The sequence below is a fragment of the Labeo rohita genome, chromosome 8 (genome assembly GCF_022985175.1).
Source record: "Labeo rohita strain BAU-BD-2019 chromosome 8, IGBB_LRoh.1.0, whole genome shotgun sequence".
Classification (NCBI taxonomy): Eukaryota; Metazoa; Chordata; class Actinopteri; order Cypriniformes; family Cyprinidae; genus Labeo; species Labeo rohita.
Window position 1 is genome coordinate 8,094,282 of NC_066876.1, and position 22,725 is coordinate 8,117,006.

The 22,725-nt window shown below is 37.0% G+C and overlaps 1 protein-coding gene across 2 annotated transcripts in view; it reads left to right on the top strand.

The window, feature by feature from the left end:
* Window positions 1-18,604, top strand: part of grk5l (G protein-coupled receptor kinase 5 like) — a 78,049-nt gene extending 59,445 nt beyond the window's left edge. The window contains exons 4-16 of one of the 2 annotated variants that reach the window (XM_051116628.1): window positions 950-1,027; window positions 1,435-1,532; window positions 1,744-1,836; window positions 2,339-2,402; window positions 5,439-5,579; window positions 5,817-6,007; window positions 6,100-6,137; window positions 6,285-6,374; window positions 6,514-6,722; window positions 9,435-9,572; window positions 11,547-11,684; window positions 13,653-13,784; window positions 16,849-18,604. In XM_051116628.1, the coding sequence (XP_050972585.1) occupies window positions 950-1,027; window positions 1,435-1,532; window positions 1,744-1,836; window positions 2,339-2,402; window positions 5,439-5,579; window positions 5,817-6,007; window positions 6,100-6,137; window positions 6,285-6,374; window positions 6,514-6,722; window positions 9,435-9,572; window positions 11,547-11,684; window positions 13,653-13,784; window positions 16,849-16,932 (1,494 nt within the window). In that variant the 3' untranslated portion in view covers window positions 16,933-18,604. Of the gene's footprint in view, window positions 1-949; window positions 1,028-1,434; window positions 1,533-1,743; window positions 1,837-2,338; window positions 2,403-5,438; window positions 5,580-5,816; window positions 6,008-6,099; window positions 6,138-6,284; window positions 6,375-6,513; window positions 6,723-9,434; window positions 9,573-11,546; window positions 11,685-13,652; window positions 13,853-16,848 lie in introns of both variants that reach the window. The other variant, XM_051116629.1, reaches the window with a different exon arrangement.
* The last annotated feature ends 4,121 nt before the right edge of the window (window positions 18,605-22,725 follow it).

The following is a 22,725-nucleotide window of genomic DNA, read 5'->3' on the forward strand; positions in this document are numbered from 1 at the left end:
CTGAAGGTGCAGTAGATTACGTTTGTTCGTGAAGGGAATGCGCCTCCCAATCTACATAAATGCGTCTATGTTCATGCAAATCATTCATGATCCAGCTTCACTTACAGCAGAAGTGAGTTTAAGGGGTTTTTTTATGAATCTTTGCGATCGTCTTACCTATTAATGTGCTAGTTAGCAAGTTTAGCAGCTAAACGCGGCTAAAGTAAACAGGCTCGTCACTCCACAGAGAGAAGAGGGGCGGGGCGAGCAGAGCTCATTTGCATTTAAAGCAGCCTCGACCAGAATCAGATAATTTTTGGAGAGCTGATTTTGACAAGGTAAAAAGGGTGTTGTTTTACACAACCATTGAGAATTTTTAACCAAAGTATATTATAGATTTTTCATTAAGACCCTAAAGAATCATATCAACTTGTGGAAAATGGGCATCCGATGACCCCTTCAATTATTATTGCTGAATTAAATGGATAGTTCATCCAAATAATTATAATTCTATCATAATTCATGTCACTTTCTTATTTGAAGCACAAAACATATTTTAATATCCATGTTGTGAAGATTGGTTTAGTCAAAAACATTGGACTGCATTAAATTTCATTGTATAGACAAAAAATGGCAAAAACTGTTGAGTGAAGTGTGTATAATTCAGTTCAGTCAGTTTGATCTCAATGCTATGACCCCCTAAAAGGCTGGAAACCTGTAAGCACAATTTTGTTTCTCGTTGGACTGATTACAAACCAGTGCTCCGTCACTCCAAGGAATTGCAATTTGCCATTTTTAAATGCAATACGTATCAGCTTGGCTCCTGAGGCTGGCTACTATTTCATTAATCCAAATTAGATGCATTATGTCATAAGATATCATTTCATATTTTGGATTGTGTTGTGGCTTGTTTATCTCAAAGTTCATTTATAACTTGTTGTGAGTAATCTGTTTGTGTCTGGTCGTTTAGGAGGACTACGAGGTGACACCCGACGAGAAGAGGAAGAGTCGAGGAGATGAGATCATCAAGAAGTTTCTCACCAAGCAGGTGTGATTTGGTTTAACTTTCCTGTTGTGCGTGTGCGTGTGTGTGTGTGTGTGTGTGTATGTGTGCTTTCGTGTTATATATCCTGGTGGGGACTTAAACCTGAATACACACGTACTAATGGGGACTCATGTCACGATGGGGACCTAAATTGAGGTCCCCATGGGTACAAAAGCTTATAAATCATACAGAATGAGATTTTTTGAGAAAGTAAAAATGCAGAAAGTTTTCTGTAAGGGTTAGGGTAAGGGGATAGAAAATACAGTGTGGACAGTATACGAACCATTGCGCCTATGGAGAGTCCCCACAAAGATAATAAACCAGACTGTGTGTGTGTGCGTGTGTTAATTTTGGATCTTGAATGTCTCAGTGTGCATCAGTAATCAGAGAGCGTGTTGTTTCTCCTGCAGTCCTCTGACTGTGTAGATGTAGCTGAAGGCCTTGCTGAAAGATGCAGAGAAAATCTAGAACTGAGCCCCTGCAAGGAGATCTTCAGTGACTGTCGCAAGTAAGACAGCTATTGCCCTACTGTCTTTCAGTGTACAATAATTTGGACACTACTAACACAGCGTTTCACAGAAAAAGAATTAATTATTAAACAGAGTTGTTTTGTTAGAGCTCTTTACTGTATTTTTGTTGTTGTTGTTGTTGTCTGTGTACAACTGTGTCACAGTTTTTTCTATGCTCTAATAGTCTCCATGCTGTTTTAAATCTCACAGAGCTCTTCATGACTACTTAAGTGGTGCTCCTTTTGCTGACTATCAGAACAGCATGTACTTCGACCGCTTCCTCCAATGGAAAATGCTAGAAAGGTTGGTTGCGCAATTTATCTCCCTTTACTCTGTCCGTTAGCCTTTTAGTCTACTTAGTCTGCCATTTGGTGTGCTGGAGGAAGTTCTTAGCTTGGCCTAAACGTCCTGCGTCTGGATAAATCAAATTTATCTGTTACGGCAGTTTGGACGCTAATCCATTTAAATTATTTGTTAGTGTAATTGTCAACAGCTTAAAGCATGAAAGCAAACCGTCATGTTTTAGTCGTGAATTCAGCGTATGTGCTGGATATAAACATCTTTACATGTAAATGGCCCATAAAACAGTTATGAAAAATTGTTTTCTGCAAACACAATTCAAAGAAGCCTTTGTTTCACAAATGAGGAGGGAAATGTGTTTCTTATTGACTGTGATTTATTATGTTAATGTAGTGTGTAACTTGTAGCTTGTGCTCCACCTAGTTTTGTTAATGGATCTGAATGCTAAAATGTCAGTTTCCTGTCTGTGCTGGTTTGATATCTGATTTTGTGGTTTGGTTTTTAGACAACCCATCACAAAAGACACTTTTCGGCAGTATAGAGTTCTGGGGAAAGGAGGCTTTGGAGAGGTGAGGATATTGTAAAAAATGATGATTTGAATTGTGTGTTTGTACTGAATATTTCCTCATTTGCTCTGTATCAAAACCTAGTGAATTGCTTTAAATATAGGCAGCGTCTTCATACGGCCTTTATATCTTATACGATATATATACAGTGGCATGCGAAAGTTTGGGTACCCCTTGTAAATAATTTTAACAAAATAAAGTAGATCATACAAAATGCATGTTATTTTTTTATTTAGTACTGTAAGATATTTTACATAAAGGATGTTTACATATAGTCCACAAGACAAACAAATAGCTGAAATTATTAAAATAACCCCCTTCAAAAGTTTGGGAACCCTTGATTCCTATTACAGCGTTCTTACCTGGATGATCTACGATGGTCGTGATGGTTGTTCATGAGTCCCTTGTTTGTTCTGAACACTGTTCTTCAGAGAAATCCTCCATGTCCTGCAGATTCTTCAGTTTTTGTGATTGTATGATTTTGAGATCCATCTTTTATATGCTGAGGACAACTGAGAGATTTAAACGCAACTATTAAAAAAGGTTCAAACATTCACTGATGCTTAGAAGGAAACACAATGCATTAAAGGAGAAGTCCACTTCAAGAACAAAAATTTACAGATAATGTACTCACCCCCTTGTCATCCAAGATGTTCATGTCTTTCTTTTTTCAGCTATAAAGAAATTGTTTTTTGAAGAAAACGTTTCATGATTTTTCTCCATATAATGGACTGATATGGTGCCCCGAGTTTGAACTTCCGAAATGCAGTTTAAATGCGGCTTCAAATGATCCCAGCCGAGGAAGAAGGGTCTTATCTAGCAAAACAATCACTTATTTTCATAAAAATAACACAATTTATAACCTTTTTAATGCCAAACGCTCGTCTTGTCTTACTCTGCCTGAACTGTTTTTTTTTTCCCGGTTCATGACAGTTAGGGTATGTCAAAAAACTCCCATCTCGTGTTCGTCCTCAACTTCAAAATCATCCTATATCGCTGTTTTACCTTTTTTGTTAGGGGTGTTTGATCTTCTTTGCATGTTTACTTTGCAAAGACTGGGTCGGTACTGCAGCAATGTAGGATGATTTTGAAATGATTTTTGAAGTTGAGGGAGAAAACACGATGGGAGTCTTATCTTTCTCTAGATAAGACCCTTCTTCCTCGCCTGGGATCATTTGAAGCCGCATTTAAACTGCATTTCGGAAGTTCAAACTCGGGGCACCATATCAGTCCATTATATGAACAAATATCCTGAATTTTTTTTTTCCTGAAACACAATTTCTTTACGACTGAAGAAAGAAAGACACAAACATCTTGGATGACAAGGGGGTGAGTACATTATCTGTAAATTATTGTTCTAGAGGTGGACTTCTCCTTCAAGAGCTGGGGGGTGAAAACTTTTTGAATTTGAAGATTAAGATAAACTGTACTTAATTTGTCTTCCTGGAAACATGCAAGTATGCTCTGTTGCTTCTGAAGGGCAGTACTAAATTGAAAAAAAAATTCAGTAACATAAGAAAAATTTGGATATCTTCATCCAGTTCAAAAGTTTTTACCCCCCGCCTCTTAATGCATTGTGTTCCTTCTGGAGCATCAGTGAGCGTTTGAACCTTTTGGTTTTTTTTAAGTTATATTTTTGGGCTTTTTTTGTGCCTTTAATGGACAGTAGAGAGATGACAGGAAAGTACTGGGCGGAGAGAGGGGAGCGGGATCGGCAAAGGACCTCGAGATGGGAACTCGGGTCGCCGCGAACACAGTTGTGCCATATGCCAACGCACTAACCACAAGGCTATTGGCGTCGACGTGTTTGAACCTTTTTTAATAGTGGCGTTTAAGTCCCTCAATTGTCCTCAATTTGAAAAGATGGATCTCAAAACCATAGTCACTGCTGAAAAGGGTTCAAATATGCAAAAGATGCTGGAAAACTGAAGAATCTGCAGGACCTGGAGGATTTTTCTGAAGATCAATGCTCAGTTTAACTGTTCAGAACAAATAAGTGACTCTCAAACAACCATCACAAAACAAAACACAGTCGAAGATTATCCAGGTAACTACACAAACTAAAGGTCCCAAAACTTTTGAAGGGGGTTATTTTCACTCAGTAACCAGATATTTTGATTACTATTAGTTTAACAATATGCAAACATCAAACTTAAGTGGAATCATTTTTGAGTCAAGTTTCCTGACTACTTTACATTGAGAGTGTTATTTGTGTAATGTGTGAAGTCGCTGCGTTGGAAGGTGTGAACGGCGTAATCAAAATTTCACAAAAAAAGTGTCAGAGGTTTAGTGATGTATGAAGCACAGCTGGCACAGATGTCATTTTCAAACCAAGCAGCTTTCTGTTGGTGAACGTGGCAAACTTAAACACAAGTAGAAGTAGAAATGAACATTCAATTCACAGGCAACAGCTCTGGTGGACATTCCTGCAGTCAGCATGCCAATTGCACGCTCCCTCAAATCTTGCGACATCTGTGGCATTGTGCTGTGTGATAAAACTGCACATTTAGAGTGGCCGGCCAAAGGTACACCTGTGCAGTAATCATGCTGTCTAATCAGCATCTTGATATGCCACACCTGTGAGGTGGATGGATTATCTCGGCAAAGGAGAAGTGCTCACTAACACAGATTTAGACAGATTTGTGAACAGTATTTGAGAGAAACAGGCCTTTTGTGTACATAGAAAAAGTCTTAGATCTTTAAGTTCAGCTCATGAAAAATGGGGGCAAAAACAAAAGTGTTGCATTTATAATTTTGGTCAGCGTAGTTGTGGTGTGAACTCTGCTATTCTCTTAAATTGAGAATCATTTTTACAATTTTGTAGTTATCATTTTTGAATGGGCCTTGCAATGCAAATTCACTGTGTGCTGATAAACGCAAAGCTGCTTGGTTTTAAAGTGACTTCTGTGTGAGCTGTGCTTTGTACATCCCAATGCTATTGTTAATATACAATTATTTTGCACAAGGAGTTTCACCAATCTTCAAGGCAGCAGGTGGCCTAACTTTTGTGTGTGATAATAAATGTCCATCTGTGCCTAGGTCTGTGCGTGCCAGGTGAGAGCCACAGGTAAAATGTATGCCTGTAAAAAGCTGGAAAAGAAGAGGATAAAGAAGAGGAAGGGGGAGGCCATGGCTCTAAATGAGAAACAGATTCTGGAGAAGGTCAACAGCAGGTTTGTGGTAAGTGGATTCATTCATTTATCTGTTATCTTTCATCTCTTTTCCTCCCTTTACTCTGGTCCTGTTTACAGCTGGTATAAACATCCATCTTTTGCGATCCAGTCACAAGTGGCCAGGCAGGACAGGCACAAATGCGTATTTCTCAGTCTCTCTACTTGCTATACCTTGTATATTTAAAAACGGAAGTAAAAGCTTTCTATTCTGCACATCCTGATCTTTCTCATTCTCATCTCTTAGGTTAGTTTAGCATACGCATATGAGACCAAAGATGCCCTGTGTCTGGTGCTGACCATAATGAACGGTGGTGATCTGAAGTTTCACATCTATAACATGGGAACCCCAGGCTTCGAGAAGGAGCGCGTGCAGTTTTACGCTGCTGAGATCTGCTGCGGTCTAGAGCACCTCCACAGAGAGTCTATCGTCTACAGGTGTGTAGCTCTACATCCTCAAATGCATCCAGCCTCATAAAATAATAATGGAATTAAATGCTTGAGTCATTTTATGTTGCTTTCTATCATAGGGATTTAAAACCAGAGAATATACTATTAGATGATAATGGTAAGTCGAATTTTTCTTCAAATGAACTGAATATGCAATTGCATTGTACTGATCACACTTTTTCTTTCCCTTTATGTTCTGTGAATTACATTTAAATTGTGAAATTCAACAATAAATGCATTTTGCGTTATGCATTTATCCCAACAGGTCATATCCGGATCTCAGACCTGGGGCTGGCCATTAAAGTGCCTGATGGAGAACAGATCCGTGGCCGAGTTGGGACCGTAGGCTACATGGGTAATGATCTTTAACTGCACTGATTTATAAATGTGTAAAATACTGCACCGATCAGCCCTGCTAGATATCTATTCATAGCACTATGAAACATTAAAATGTTGTTTATTGATTGTTGAACTCAAACTGTATTGATGGACAGCTCCAGAGGTGATCAATAACGAGCGGTATAGCATGAGTCCGGACTGGTGGGGATTGGGTTGTCTGATCTATGAGATGACCGCCGGCCGATCGCCTTTCCGCGCTCGCAAAGAGCGAGTGAAGCGGGAAGAGGTGGAGAAGAGGGTGCAAGAAGAGGAAGAGGAGTACAGCGACAAGTTTTCAGAAGACACCAAAGCCATCTGCAGGATGGTGAGGACACACACACACACATACACAAACAGAGCATGGAGTTTCTATGCTGGTCAACATCCAAAATGACACAGCAGAGTACAACTAAGAGCTTTTATGCAAAGATGCATTATCTTTCAGTCAGACGCTGATTTAGAGCCCATTGATTGAGAGCACAAAGCTGAGTCAATTCTATATGTCTCTGGCTGGTAGTGCATGTTTTCTGCTGGGAAACAAGCTGATAATGAGCTCTTTGAGTTCAGCTTAGTTCAGTATTGTTTAAGAGTATAAATGTATTGTAAAGAACCTCTGTTGTCTTTTATTAGAGTTGTGTCATGCGACTGGCTTTCACCCCAAACAAACCAAATCTCTCATCTAATTTCTGTCCTCACGTTGCTCCAAACCCATATGACTTTTTCTATAGTGTAAGTGAACAGACAGACACTGTCAAGAAAAGTTGAGATAAATCACAAAATGTATTTTTAGGACTTTGAAAAGTGAAGTATTAGTTAAATTTTCTGATAATTTACTCACCCCCAAGTCATCCAATATGTTTATGTGTTTCTTTCTTTAATCAAAAAGAAACTAAGGTTTTTAAGGAAAACATTCTTGGATTTTTCTCCATATAGAGGACTTTAATGGGATCCAATGGGTTGAAGGTCCAAAATGCAGTTTCAATGCAGCTTCAAAGGATCCCAGCCAAGGAATAAGGGTTTTTGATCTGCCATTTTCTTCAAAAAAGATGATAATTTTTAGGGGTTTTTTTAACCACAAATTCTCATCTTGCACTAGCTCAACTTCATGCATTATTTAATCACATTGGAAAGGTCACACGTGGTTAGCTGTTCAACTGTGGACTTCGGTTCAGAAAGATTGGGTAGGACGAAAAACTCATAATTTGATAATTAAAAGATCATTTGAGAAACATCTCAGTATTTTTTGTTCGCACAGTGAAAGTCATTGGTAACTAAAACAGCTTTGTTACCCACAGTCTTCAAAACACCTTTTTATGTTACACCAAAAAAAATGTTTGAAGTGACATGATGACAGAATTTAGATTTTTTTTTGGGTGAACTATCCTTTTAATGTTGTTTCTCCTCCTCTTCTTTTTTTTTTTTAATGAAATGATACTCTAAATAAGAAACTACATCTGCCAGCAGGTGGCGGCAAGTGATATTCATTCATTCGATTCGTTCAAATGGCTGATTCATTAAAGGAGGAGTCCAGTTCCAGAACAAAAATTTACAGATAATGTACTCAACCCCATGTCATCCAAGATGTTCATGTCTTTCTTCAGTCGTAAAGAAATTATGTTTTTTGAGGAAAACGTTTCATGATTTTTCTCCATATAATGGACTGATATGGTTCCCTGACTTTGAACTTCTAAAATGCAGTTTAAATGCGGCTTCAAACGATCCCAAATATGGTTTTAAATGATCCCAGCCGAAGAAGGGTCTCTTACTTTGCAAAGACTGGGTCGGCACTCCTGCTGTGATGTAGGATCATTTTTAAATAATTTTTGAAGTTGAGGGAGAAAATTTGATTGGAGTTTTTTGACATACCCTAACTGTCTTGAGCCAGAATACACAGAGTTCAGGGAGAGCAAGACAAGATGACCGTTTGACATTAAAAAGTATTTAAATTGTATTTTTTTTAACGAAAATAACCAATTGTTTCACTAGATAAGACCCTTCTTCCTCGGCTGTGATCGTTTACAACCGCATTTGTGATCGTTTGAAGCCACATTTAAACTGCATTTTGGAAGTTCAAAATCGGGGCACCACATCAGCCCATTATATGGAGAAAAATGCTGAAATGTTTTGCTCAAAAAACAATTTCTTTACAACTGAAGAAAGACATGAACATTGTGAATGACAAGGGGGTGCGTACATTATCTGTATATTTTGGTTCTGGAAGTGGACTTCTCCTTGAAGGATCATTTGACACAAGACTGGAGTAATGATGCTGAAAATGCTTTGATCACAGAAAAAAAATACATTTTAAAATAGATTTCAGTAGAAAACAGTTATTTTAAATTGTAATAATATTTTATAATATTACTGTTTTTACTGTATCTCTGATAAAAAGTTTTCCGACCTAAACTTTTGAACAGCAGTGGATCTACTTTTAAATTTTATGAAGGTGGTCCCTCGCAAGGGGATCATAATATTTGTGGATACCTGCTTTATATGACCATGTAGCCCAAAGTAGATTTGAGAGTGCAGCATCAAATTTGGTCTTCACACAAAGCTATCATATGACTTCATAATAGTTAACGAATCGCATGGACTACTTGTTTTGCTCTCCACTGCGTGCTCTGGTATGGAAAATATGACATTCTTATTTCGTACTCAACAGAAGATTTAAATTCAAATGGCTATCAGAATGACAGGATGAGTGAGCAATGGCAATTTTCTGGTGCACCATCCATTTAGCTGTTTTGAATTTGAAATTCCCTGTCCTCATGCAAATGGCCTCCACATTTACGAAAGATCCCAGTCTAACTCATTCCTGTGTGCGGTTTTGTGATGTCTGGTTTGTGATTGCTGACCCTAGATTTAGTATGTTTGCCCCATTTAAATGTCTTCATTTGGCACACGCGCTCTTTTTCCTAGTGTTTGGAAGCCACTGACCAGCTTCAGCTGTGGTGTAATAGGTTACATTCCACTCTTAAAGAATGCACAAACCTGTGTTCCTAATGTCTGGCTGGCTGCTCTTCGCTCTGTCCTGCAGCTGTTAGCCAAAGATCCCAAGCAGAGGCTCGGCTGCCAGGCGGACGGAGCTGCTGGAGTCAAAGCCCACTCCTTCTTCAAGAACATCAACTTTAAGAGGTTGGAGGCCGGCATTCTGGAACCTTCCTTTGTGCCTGATGTGAGTTTTTGTTCTTATGTGCCTATGAAATAATAGTCAGAAAAATCATTTTTTTAGACAAAATATAATATAATATATATATAATATGCATTAGTAATATGATATTTAAATGCTTAGTTTTTAATGTAGTTTGTAGGGGCAAAACACATAATGCAATGAGAGATTAACAAATAAATGTTTCTCAGAAGCCTGATGGATGAAATTTGATACTCACATTTTACCATGATTTTTCTAAATAATACCAATAATAATGATAATATTTAAATGGATAATCAAGTAAACCTTAATTGCTTCCACCAAGTAAATGTTCATCTTGAAATATTGCTAACATAAAAATTATTCTTACTGTACATTTACTTTATTAAAATCAGAATTTAACAGCAAAAAACACATGAACCACAACCTGAAGTATTCTACAATTATTTATTTATTAATTGATTTATTTTTACAATTATTTAACTCAACTATTGCTTAAACTATACTATATTTACTGTATTTACTATATTCTTTGCTTAAAAGAAAAAGGACTGGAAATTAACATTTATTAATGTGGTCAATAAATGAACATAAGTAATAATGAGTAATAATTAAAAAATAAACATTTTTTAAATTGCTTATTAATAAATGTTCACCTTTTGATTATTGCTAAAGCCTCTAGTAATTATGTGTCTGATTTTTAATTTACAACCTATTTTGGGTTCATTTTAAGCCAGCTGGATAGTATTTTTAAACAGTAGTTGAGTTAAATAAAACAACCTAGAAAGTTAACCCAACCACTGGGTCAAAACAACCAATAAACATTATTCTTACTCTGTTTACTTTATTAAAATCAGTATTTAACAGCAAAAAACACATGAACCACAGCCTGAAGGGGGACGTTTTTACATTTTAATTTTATTATTATTATTATTTTCAGATCTCAATTATTTAACTCAACTGTTGCTGAAAAATTACTATATTTCTTGCTTAAGGGAAAAAAAGGCTGGAAATGAACATTTATTAATATGTTCAATAAATGAAATGTGGACAAACTCAGCAACTGGGTTGTTTTGACCCAGCGGTTGGGTTAAATGTTTAACCTAACCTTCTGGGTAATTTTTAAAGGATAGCTGAGTTAAATAAAACTACCCAGAAGGTTAGGTTAAACATTTAACCCAACCACTGGGTCAAAACAACCCAGTCTGTGAGTTTGTCCATATTTTAACAACAATAAAATTATTCTTACTGTATGTTTACTTTATTAAAATCATTGTTTAACACCAAAAAAAAAAAAAACGATTTTACAATTATTTAACTCAACTATTGCTTAAAAATGACTATATTTCTCGCTTAAAATGAATCAAAAATTCAGTCTAAAAGGCTGTAAATTAGCATGTATTAATATGTTCACTAAATGAAGATTTATTAATAAGTTGAATAAATAATAATTAGATAATAAACATTTTTTAAATGCTTATTCACCTTTTGACACCTTTTGATTATTGCTGATCCCTCTAGTAAGTATATGTCTGATTTTTAATTTATAATCTATTTTGGGTTCATTTTAAGCCAGCCATATAGTAATTTTTAAACAATAGATGAGTTTAAAAAAAAAAAAATACCCAGGAGGTTGTAGTTAACCCAGTATTTTTTAAAGTGTAAGCAAAGTTTTGATCATGTTGATGAATTAGAGAATAGAAATGTGTGTATCAAAGACGATACCGTAGGATTTAAAAGGTTAAATTCTATGGAAGCTCATGGAATAAAAAATAAACAAGGTAATTGTGAGCTTTTATCTTACAATTGCACGTTATAAACTCGCAATAAGTCTTTCCTTCTCAGAATTGCGGGATATAAACTCGGAATGGCAACAAAAAAAGATAAAAACTCCCAATTACCTTTTCTATTTTTTATTCCATGGCATAAACGAACTTCTATAAAATTCTGTTATTGCTCTGTTTTAATTTTTGCTTCCCCTCTTTGCTAATTTCGTAGCCCAGGGCGGTCTACTGTAAAGATGTTCTGGACATTGAGCAGTTCTCCACTGTTAAGGGTGTCAACCTGGACCAAACTGACAATGATTTCTACTCCAAGTTTGCCACTGGCAGTGTCTCCATCCCATGGCAAAATGAGGTACGAAGCTGTGGTAAAAACCCAGCTGCTGGCAACATAATAACACAGCAGTTTTGTTCAGATTCGTTGTTAACATTACATGTGGCTAACAAGAAAAAATGTATGTTTGCTGACCTTTAGGTGTAACGTTCAGTGTTGGGGAGTAACTAGTTACATGTAACGGAATTACGTAATCTAATTACAAAATAAATGTAATTGTAATTAGTTACAGTTACTGAGAAAAAATGTGTAATTAAATTACAGTTACTTTTGAAAAATGCCAGTGATTACAAAGGGATTACATCTGAATTTTTTCACACACCCACCCCCACTTACAGACTGAATTGACTTCTTTTAAATTGCATTGACTGCTCTAAAATGAGACACCAATGTTTCAGGAGTTTAGGACACAGAATAGGACACATGCTTATTCGATAACTGTTTTATTTCCTATTTGCGTTTATGCATAAACTTTAATTTTTAAGATTGTTTTTTCCAAGGCATTGTTAGATGCTAGTGTTTTCTGTCATAACTATGCAAACATTTGATTTCAAACCCAGTATCATAGCTATTAAACTATTTCTTGTTATGATGTTATTTATGTTATGATCTTGTTATGACATATAGCGCAAGTGCGCTCATGGTGACCTGAGTTCGATTCCCGTCTCGAGGTCCTTTGCCGATCCCGCTCCCCTCTCTCCTCCCAGCTCTTTCCTGTCGTCTCTCTACTGTCCTATCACAATAAAAGGCATAAAAAGCCCAAAAATATAAGTAAAAAAAAAAAAAAAATTCTGAATTTGTGGTGGCTGTGCTTTAAATTAAATAATTATACAGCTCTCAACTCTTTCGGGGCAACTTAAGTCAGTGCTATATGCTTGATAATTTTTCTTGGCGGAAGCTTTGCGTTTGGTTAACTAGTTAGCTAATAAAATATTAAAACTTAATTCAATATGTGTACAATTTCTTAATTCTGTCATCCTGGTATCGTGGACTTGCTCTATTGTTTCATACAAACGCAGCTGCTGCTTTTTTATTTTTTTTTTTTGTATATTGTATTGGATTATAAGATAACTAACAAACTAGTACTACTACTTAATTATTTATGTAGTGAAATGTTGTGTAAGAAAACTGGTATGACTGCACTGTATCCCTAAAATGTCTAGTTTGAACTTGCCATTTGCTAGAAACTGATTTCTTCATGGAAGCTTTGTGTTCAAATATTTCAACATAGATCAGTACTTTGTGTCTAATAATTTTGACATGAAACATCTAAATAATCTATCAAGCAGCTGTGTAATAAGTGAGATAATGTACATTCAGCCAGTTGTTATCGCAAAATAAAGATGTAAATTATCCCTTACTTATTCTAATCTTAATTCAAGTGATAAAGGATTTTGAAAGTCTGACAGTGATCAGTGTCGAGTGCTACTGTAAGGTTAACTCTGCCTGGTTTAAATGTTTCAAAATGATTAAACAGTTGAAAATATTAGACATTTAGAAAAGTAATCAAAAAGTAATTAAAAGTAATAAGTTACATTACTTTAGTAAAGTAATTGAAAAGTTACACTACTTATTACATTTTAAATCAAGTAACTTGTAATCTGTAACCTATTACATTTCTAAAGTAACCTTCCCAACACTGGTAACGTTACAGGTGTGTTAATAGTAGGGATGTGCATGAATACTGAATTCATATTCGGAAAGGCATTATTATTTATTATTATCTCGTATTTATTCCATTTAGGTGTTCTGTAGTACACGTCATTTCCTTTCCGAACATGGTATTTGGATTCGCGCACATCCCTGTATATTAGAATGAATGGAAGGCTGCATCCAAAACCGTAATTATCCGTTCTTGTTCAAAAGGATGATTTGACTTCCTCATCACCATCATTTCTCTCTCTCTCTTTGTTCATCTGTCTGTCTGTATGTCTCTCGCTCTTTTGTGTCTGTTTCCTTTCCTTCCTTTTCTATTATTCCGTGCCGCAGATGATCGAGACGGAGTGCTTCAGTGACCTTAACGTATTCGGGCTTCAGGGGACGCGGCCCCCTGACCTGGATTGGAACCAGCCTCCCGAGCCTCCTCGGCGTAGCCTGCTGGACAGGATCTTTAGGAGACATGTGAGGATCTCCTCCACCTCCACCACAGAGGAACACCCCAGAGAACACAATAGTTAACTACAGACCAGGTCAAACACCCCATCAGGACACACACGCTCACACATGTAGAGCAGAACACCAGCGATCAGGCTGAAGCTTTCTACACAGGGGCCAAAAATAACTCTTGGCTACATGAAAAGCCAAAGGGGGTTCTTGAATCTATTTGCTTGTATTTAGCACTTTTAAATATTCTTCTTTTTTTCTGTCTACAAGAGAGTTCATGTGATCAGTAATCAGATAGCTGTGTCTTCATTGTACATTAAAACTTTGTATCTATATTTTTTATTATGGAATTATAAAAAAAACGTGATTTTGGTGGTTTAATGTGAGAAATACACCACATGGTCACTAATCAGCGATCTCCACATAAAACTGTTTGTGCAGACCAAACCGTAAGTTGTAGAGACTTGAAACTTGGAGGGATGGTAGTACTCACACCACCTACAACGTGACCAAGACTCGCCCCAATCGGCCTAACGGGGATGCTACAGCGATCAAAAGTACGAAATCGCTCATAACTCCTTAACCATCAGTCGCAGGCTCAAGTGTCTTATGTCGTTGCAATCCTTGGATCATAAAATACCTTTTCGGGTATTTTGCGTTTTTTGAAAAACCTACTTTTGCGAACTAGTCCTAGGTTTTTTGCACGATCGGAGCCAAACCAGTGCAGAAAGATTCTCTGGAGAGTGAATACCAGTAATTGTCAAAAAAAAAAAAGCTGAACTTTCGACTCGCTGTTGCAAAGGGACGTCAAAACGTAACGTAAGGAACGGGGCCACTTTTAGTAAAATGCCTATAACTCCTGAACAGAATGAGATATCTTAGCCAAACTCCGAACACTTATGTAAGAGCTCAATATGAGGTCACAGGGGAAAAAATTGCGGAGCTTGGGGGAAAAACATAAAAATTGCTATAACTGCGCAACCATTTGCCCTTTCAAAATGAAAATCTGTGCACCACATATGTCTATAATGACGTTTGTGTATCTCTAAAACCATGGGCGTTGGAAGCAAAATAAAATGTGCCGTTTAAACACCACTTTACAAGTGGTAAAACGAGTAATTAGTGTTTTTGGACGCAAACCGACCCGAGTTCGCATCCGCCTATTGCCAAAATTGTTCTTCTGCCTTTTCACATCTCATTTTACATCGGAAAGGCAAGGAAATCATTGAAAAGTTTGAATAAAATATCAGGTAGGGTTAGGTGTATCTAAGCAGCAGATACGCTCAGATGCTTTGTTCACTTTGCTGTGTTTCGGGAGTGCAGCAGGTGCGAATAACTAGTGAAAACACAAAATGGAGTTTAATTAACATGCAGTGGTGTAATGCAGGGTATACCCAAGTATACAGCGTATAACCACTTCTTTATTAGTCGGCTTTGCGTAGCCTATACCCACTTCTAAATCCCCTCTGATGCGCATCATACAGTAAGATCCTGTATTAGTCAAAATCATGACAGTCCACCAGTAGCTAAGCAAATCGCATGTGAATAAATGCAAATATTCCCTAAACACACCCAGTAAAGACAGCGATGCAGTCAAGACCGTGGGCCCGCTTCCTTTGAAATATGTTTGATGATTGAGCCTGATGCGCCCGCGCCCGCTCCGTCCACTCCTCCACCCCAGATACTGTCTGTTCATACGCTGAGCATGGAGTTTAATCTATTAGTGCATTCGTCATGTGGAATGGATTTGACTGATGGCGCTCTAAAAAGTGCGCAGACATATTCGCCGAATTAGACACGGTAAAAGTGGGTGGGTCCGATATCATAGGTCCACAAACGTGGGTGGGTCCTGTCCCACCCACATTCAATGGTTCCGACGCCAATGTCTAAAACATGGTTGCCAACTTTGATCTTAGAGCACCAGTCAGACAGTCAGACAAGGTTAACAGAGGTTAAAAAACTCTTTAACTCATGGCCCTAAAGATCTGAGAGAAATTTGAAAGAAATCATCCACTGAGGTGATATCACATTTTCAAGGGCGTAAACGATTGTACTTTGCGCGTTTTTTCACATATATGCACAATATTCATATCATACAATAGACCTCATCATTCCGGACAACTTTGCCTCTAGAAACAATGTTTTTTGTTCAATCTGGGAAAAAAAACACTGCAGTACGATTCTCTGGGCTCTCTATGTCAATGATTGTCAAAAAAATGTTGAAATTTACCCTTTTGGGAGGCTATAACGGGGTCGTTTAGAAAAGAGGCCTGTCCAGTTTTACCCAAAAACCTATAAAGCCTAAAGGAAAACATGAGACCGGTGATTCTAAGGGGATCGGACCATAGCTGACACTAAAAAGGGCTTAAAACACTGTATTTCTATAGTAAATGACCTGGGTTTGCCAAAAATGCTTTTTTAATCATTGATTTAGGTGGGTACAGCCTTGCCTGAATGATATGTAATGTCTTTTTCCTTATATGCTTGAATGCCATAAGCACTTGAACTCTGTAATCGCTGCTTGCAGCTGTATTTTTTTAAATGTTTTTTAAATAAGTCTCTGCTCACAAAGACTACATTGATCAGAAATTAAAAAAAAAAAAATGATAGTATTGTGAAATATAAGTACAATCTAAAATAACTGATTCTGTGGTAATATTATACCATTGTACTATATTTTATTTTTATTATGCAATGGTGAATTTTCTGCATCATTACTCCGGTCTTCAGTGTCACATGATCCTTCAGAAATCATTCTAATATGCTGATTTGATGCTCAAGAAACATTCATCATTATTATTGTTAATGTTAAACAACATTTATTTAAGATTGAAGCTAACATAAATGTTTTTACTGTCACTTTTAAGTAGTCAAAGTATAAGTAAAGTGAATCTCTGGAAAAACAAGGAAAAGGGAGAGTTTTTCAGTTGTTTTGATCTGATTACGTAACGTGCATTACCCCCAACACGGCAGGCGAGTGTTAATTTTGGCCCCTGATCGTACATGTCTATATGTGAGAGAGCATTTATACATCGTCACTGACATGATCTATTTCTGTCTGTCATTGTCTCTCACCCTTCAGCATCCAGAGGTGACCATCGCTCAAAGCCGGGTCTCGTCTTCCAGCGTCAACTCTGTTGACTCCATGTCAAACTCTGCCCCCTAGTGGACAGATTGCTGCGGGACTACAGGGAACAAAAGCGAGTGAGCGATAAAGAGAGGAAAGAATGAGAGTGAGGAACTCCTCCTGCCCTTTAAAGACCGGTCGTCAGAGCGTGAAAGCGTCCGTTTTCCCTGCCTTGGCCCACACTATCCATCCACGGCCCGCCGAGAGGACAGGAGACAAAAACAAGCTCCCGTTTAAAGACCTTTATTTATCCATTTTGTGACAGAAAGGAGAACATTTATTCCTTCACCTCACGCTCCCTCAGGATTGCTGGAACAGTAAAGAGCCACTGACAATGACAGAATATTAACTCGTATTATTCAGGGGATTTTATCGACAAAGAAAGGCCTCCACAGGGAACGGGAAGGGGGCTTTTTAAAATTTCTTTCGCAAAGGAAAGCTAATATAGTGAACTTAAGAGACTACACACTCACTCACACACACACACACACACACACACACACACACACACACACACATACTCTCGTTTCCTCCTCCATCACTCTCGCAATACCTACCTACCCCGTTTTTCTTTCCGTCTACACGTAACACCTCCAACCTCAACCCAAAATGTGCATTGCCTTGCATACTCTCAGGCCAAAGATAGAGCTCATTACAAGAAGAAACGTATTTGAGTAGCTGTTGCCATTTTTCGCTTCAGAGAATGACGAAAGCCTAAAAGCACAAGGAAATAGGAGCTCGGCAAAGCTGTACATCCCTTCCCGCTTAATTAATTAGCAAATCTTATAATGTCACCTATAAACAAACACAATTTGGCAGTTTCAGCCTCTTCCTGTCCACTGAAAGGGATAGTTCATCCAAAAATTAAGTTTTATCATGATTTACTCACCCTCGTGTCATTTCAAACCTGTATGATGTGCATAAAAGAAGATATTTTGAAGAATGTTGGTAACTATATAGGTTTGGTTACCAACATTCTTCAAAATATCTTGTTTTATGCACATCATACAGGTTTGGAATGACATGAGAGTGAGCAAATGATTACTAAAATGAAAAAAAAAATCATTTTTAGGTGCACCGTCCCTTTAAGACCAAAGTTTGTTTTCTAAATCTCATCTGCTCTGTTTGTCAGCCACTTGAAGTATCTCTGTATGGTCACTTCCTTTGTGCATAAAGGCCGTTGGCAGTGGTGAAAGGCGGAGCCATCTCAGTGGGCGTGGTCTTTTGGGTAGGTAGGCCGTCTACCAGCAGATACATAGCCAATCACAGCACAACAAATCAGTCAGGGAGTCCTTCTCATCTCATCGCGTTATTCGCAAGTGGCTCATTTAACCGATTTACGGAAAATAAATGACTGAAACGGTTGGTTACTTCAGCTTTCATAGGCAATTTGGCGTTAAATGGGAGGACATTGCTGGACTCTTTAATCTGAGCTACTCATATTTTGCTGATGTGGAAAACAGTTTAAAAATGTGCTAAATTCGTATCAAGGCAGCTCCAAGAGGAGACGGTGTCAAGCATCTAATAACCTACATCATAATCACTGCAGGAGTTGAGCATTTTTACTTTTTAGGACAGCAAAATTGTTTTTCTTCCAGATTTGGTGTGTAAATATGCCTTCATTCATCCGACTTCAACCACTAGACTGAAACTGGCAAAACTTCACTTCAGCATTTACACACACACACACACACACACACACACACACACACACACTACACAATACACAAAACTCATGAAATTTCATACCTCAGCAGTTTTCTTCTCTTATTTATACAGTTTCCAACTGGTAGGAAGACATTTCATCCATCTTTCCCAACTGTAAATGTACTCCTTTTAAAAAGTGTGTGGGATTTCAGTTGTATAGACATCACAGGAATCCAAAACACACTTATATCCCGTGCGTAGAGAATCCGTGATAGTTTTGTAGTGTTTCTTAATGGATAGTTTATCAGTAACCAAACAGAGCGACTCGAGAAGGAACCGAAACACGAATCTCAACCTCTTGCATTTACAATACCATTCCAAGGTTTTTATACGCCTCGACGTTCATTAGCGCATCTCAAGACAAATCAAGTGTATTAAAATGGTGACTTGAAGCTATTTCACGAGCACGTACGCTAAGTGCCATGTAATTTCCAATCATTAGGCTGATGTGTGTTTACCAAATGACGCATCGGTTATGCCATTAATTTACCGTGCTAGAAATCTGAAGGTTCAAGTGTATACTTAGTGCAGGTTCTAACATTTCAATCTTCTTCTCATTTGAAATGTGTGTAATAACTGGTTATTGCACTGTATCATGATGTGTTACATAAATTGCACTGCACACTGCATGGTCAATCAACTATTCATTGAGCGGGACCAGTGTGTCTGTTGGTTTAGGGGGCTGATCTCTGTGTATACTAGTGCCATGCTGTTGTTCGCTGTGGTGAGACTCTACTACACCACATAGTTGTGATGATTCATGGTCAATTTCAGGTGAAATTCAGAACTGATTCGTGTTAATGCATTTCTCCTATTTTTTAAAAATTGTGGCCAATGTTAACAGCTTGTTCGGAAGTACTTTATTTGCCATTACAGGGAATAGTCCTCATTATGCCACTTTGGTGTCTGTCTAAATTGAGGAAACTTTTTACCATAGTGATTTAGTTGAAATGAGTCATGTTACTGGTTTTATAATGAATTTAAAGCAGATTTTCCCCATGTATGCTTAGATAAACTGTGCGTATTATTTACAGTTGAAGCCAAAAGTTTACAACCACCTTGCAGAATGTGCAAAATGTTAATTGTACAAAAATAAGAGGGATCATACAAAATGCATGTTATTCTTTTTTATTACCGACCTGAATAACATATTCCATATAAAAGATGTTTACATATAGTCCACAAGAGAAAATAGTTGAATTTATAAAAACTGCCCCATTCTAAAGTTTACATACGCTTGTTTCTTAATACTGTGTTTTTACCTGAATGATCAAGAGCTGTTATTTTGTTTATCCTTGTTTGTCCTGAACAGTTAGACTGCTCGCTGTTCTTCACAAATTCTTTGGTTTTCCAGAATTTTTGTGTATTTGAACCCTTTCCAAAAATGACTGTATGATTTTGGGATCCATCTTTTCACCCTGACAACAACTGAGGGACTGATATGCAACTATTACAGAAGGTTCAAACACTTACTGATGCTCCAGAAGGAAAAACTATGCATTAATTAGGGGGTGAAAACTTTTGAACAGAATGAAGATGTGTACATTTTTTTATTTTAACTAAAAATCGTATTACAGTAGCTACAGAAGGTACTTATTTATTTACCAGAAGACAAAATAAGATCAGTTTACCCTGATCTTCAGTTTTATAAATGCATTGTGTTTTCTTCTGAAGCATCAGTGAGTGTTTGAAACTAACGTAATAGTGAGTCCCTCAGTTTTCCTCGGTGTAAAAAGATGGATCTCAAAATCATATAGTCATTGTTGGAAAAGGTTTAAATATACGAAAATGCTGAAAAACAAAAGAAACTATGGGACTTGAGGAATTTTTCTGAAGAAGTTCAACTGTTCAGGACAAACAAGGGACTCATGAACAACTACTACAACTACTACATGAATTCTGTGGATCATTCAGGTAACAGCCCAGTATTTAAAATCAAGTGTATGTAAACTTTTGAACAGGGTCGTTTTTATAAATTCAACAGTTTTTTATGTAAACATCTTTTAAATGAAATACCTTATTCAGGTCCATACTAATAAAAAAAAAACATGCATTTTGTATGATCCCTTTTATTTTGGTAAAATAATGACATTTTGCAGATTCTGCAAGGAGTATGTAAACTTTCAACCTCAACTGTATATAATAACTCATTAAGTGTTTCCAGCACTCTATATCATTGAGGGACTGATGTAAATTGATATTATATGTTATATCGACGAGCAAGTGTTGATTTGGTCTTTGGAAACAAAGGAAAGGTAAACTAGCATTAATAGTGTTATTCGAACGAAAGTGTGTAAATTGAAAACCTGTAGGTTTATATTTCTCCATTCTCCATTGAAGTAATTTAACAGCTGTGAAGTTTGAAAAACGCTGAACCTTTCCTCAAACTGAGAGTTAATGCTATGCTTATGTATATTTCCTGTATGTCCTCCAATGAACTTGTGGTGACAGATATGTAATTGCTGCATAAAAGGGAACTTGCCTTTAAAACAATGACCAAACTATAAGGGAACTGACGTGGTATTTATTTGGCAAGTATAAACTGAATTTTCTCTCTTGAGAAGATCAGTTTTTGAGGACACGGCTACTGTTGGATTCATTTTTTTTGTATAAGTCTTGAAGCGAGTTTTAACTACATTCTGGAAAAAAAAAACCCAATGAAGTGCCTCCTTTTTAGTAGTCTAGTCCAGGTTAGTGCCCATGATACAGTTTGCACTTTGTGTGTCACTTCAGTCATTCACATGATGTAAACATGTACACGCACAAACACACGCACACATGTTTTAAAGAGAGGTGTTGTACTACGCTGATTGCATGTGAAGCCAAACCTGACAAGAGTCCTTCTGAATAAAACCTGTGCTGGCCTGAACATAACTGTGTAGTTCTTGTACAAATGTGAATGTGTTTGTATTATGATAGCGTATGTGAATATCTTAAAAGGTAAATATAAAACTTTTAATAATAAATAAGGAATACTGACTTACTCTGGTTTAAATGATATATATATGAGTAGCTAATCATACCATGCTAATATACAACATATCGCATAACTACGAGTGTGTTATTGCATTTATATAACAGTTTGATGGCACAAGTGTGTAAATACATAAGAAACAACAACGGAGTTCTTTAAAAAACTTCTTTTGTGCAAACTACTTCCTTCCGCCACAGATTCAAATCTCAGTTTGACAGTTTGACAGCTGAGCCCAAGCCTCTATTACTAATTCGAAAATGTCACTTTTAAACAAGTAACGAAGGAACGCTGGGCTGCTTCATTGAAGGCTTATTGTATTATGTGGAGTATTATGAGAGAGAGATGGATTGAGTGTGATTACCTGCATCAGATATAGCATTAATTCTTCAGATCAGTCTCTGTGCTCTGTTATACAGCATTAGATTTAAATAAAATATAACGTTATGAGATTTTGCACTCAGCCAAAAGCGTTTGCTCTGGAACAAATGATAGATTAATGAAACCAAAGACTAACCATTCGATTTTCCCAAAACAAATTATATCATTATATCATTATACATGTTATAATTATACATGTTTAACCACTATAGAGACAACAGAACCAACAGCAATTTCCAGAAGGTCTAGCTGAAGTAAGGCTGCTCTCGGCGGGTTGTGAGCGCTGAACGGCTGCTGACAACCTGGAGCTCACATCTCGGAAAAAGTTGGAGCAAATGATCAAACAGACGTTATTATTATTAACAAACTGCAGATTTGAAGTCTAAACAACTACATTCTCATCTAAAACTCTTAAAACTACATTCTGTGACACAAAAACAGTATTATTTATACAATTATAGTAGATTTGGCCTCTGCCATAACACTTTTTTGAGAAATGCTGCAAGGAGATTGATACAAACAGTGAAGTGTTATCACTAGAATATTGCACTCCTGGAAAAGGCTCTTAGCCAATCAGATTTGAGGTCCAAAGTACAGTTGTATAATAGAATTTAAAGTGTCAATTGTATATAATTAATTTGATATTAATTCGATTAAAGTTGGTATTGGATTACAGCTCTTGTTTGCACCTGTTCTAGCTTTATTTCAACAATTTATGGCTCATTTTCACATTTCCAGAGTAGAAGGTGGTCTGATAAAGGTTAAGGCCTAAA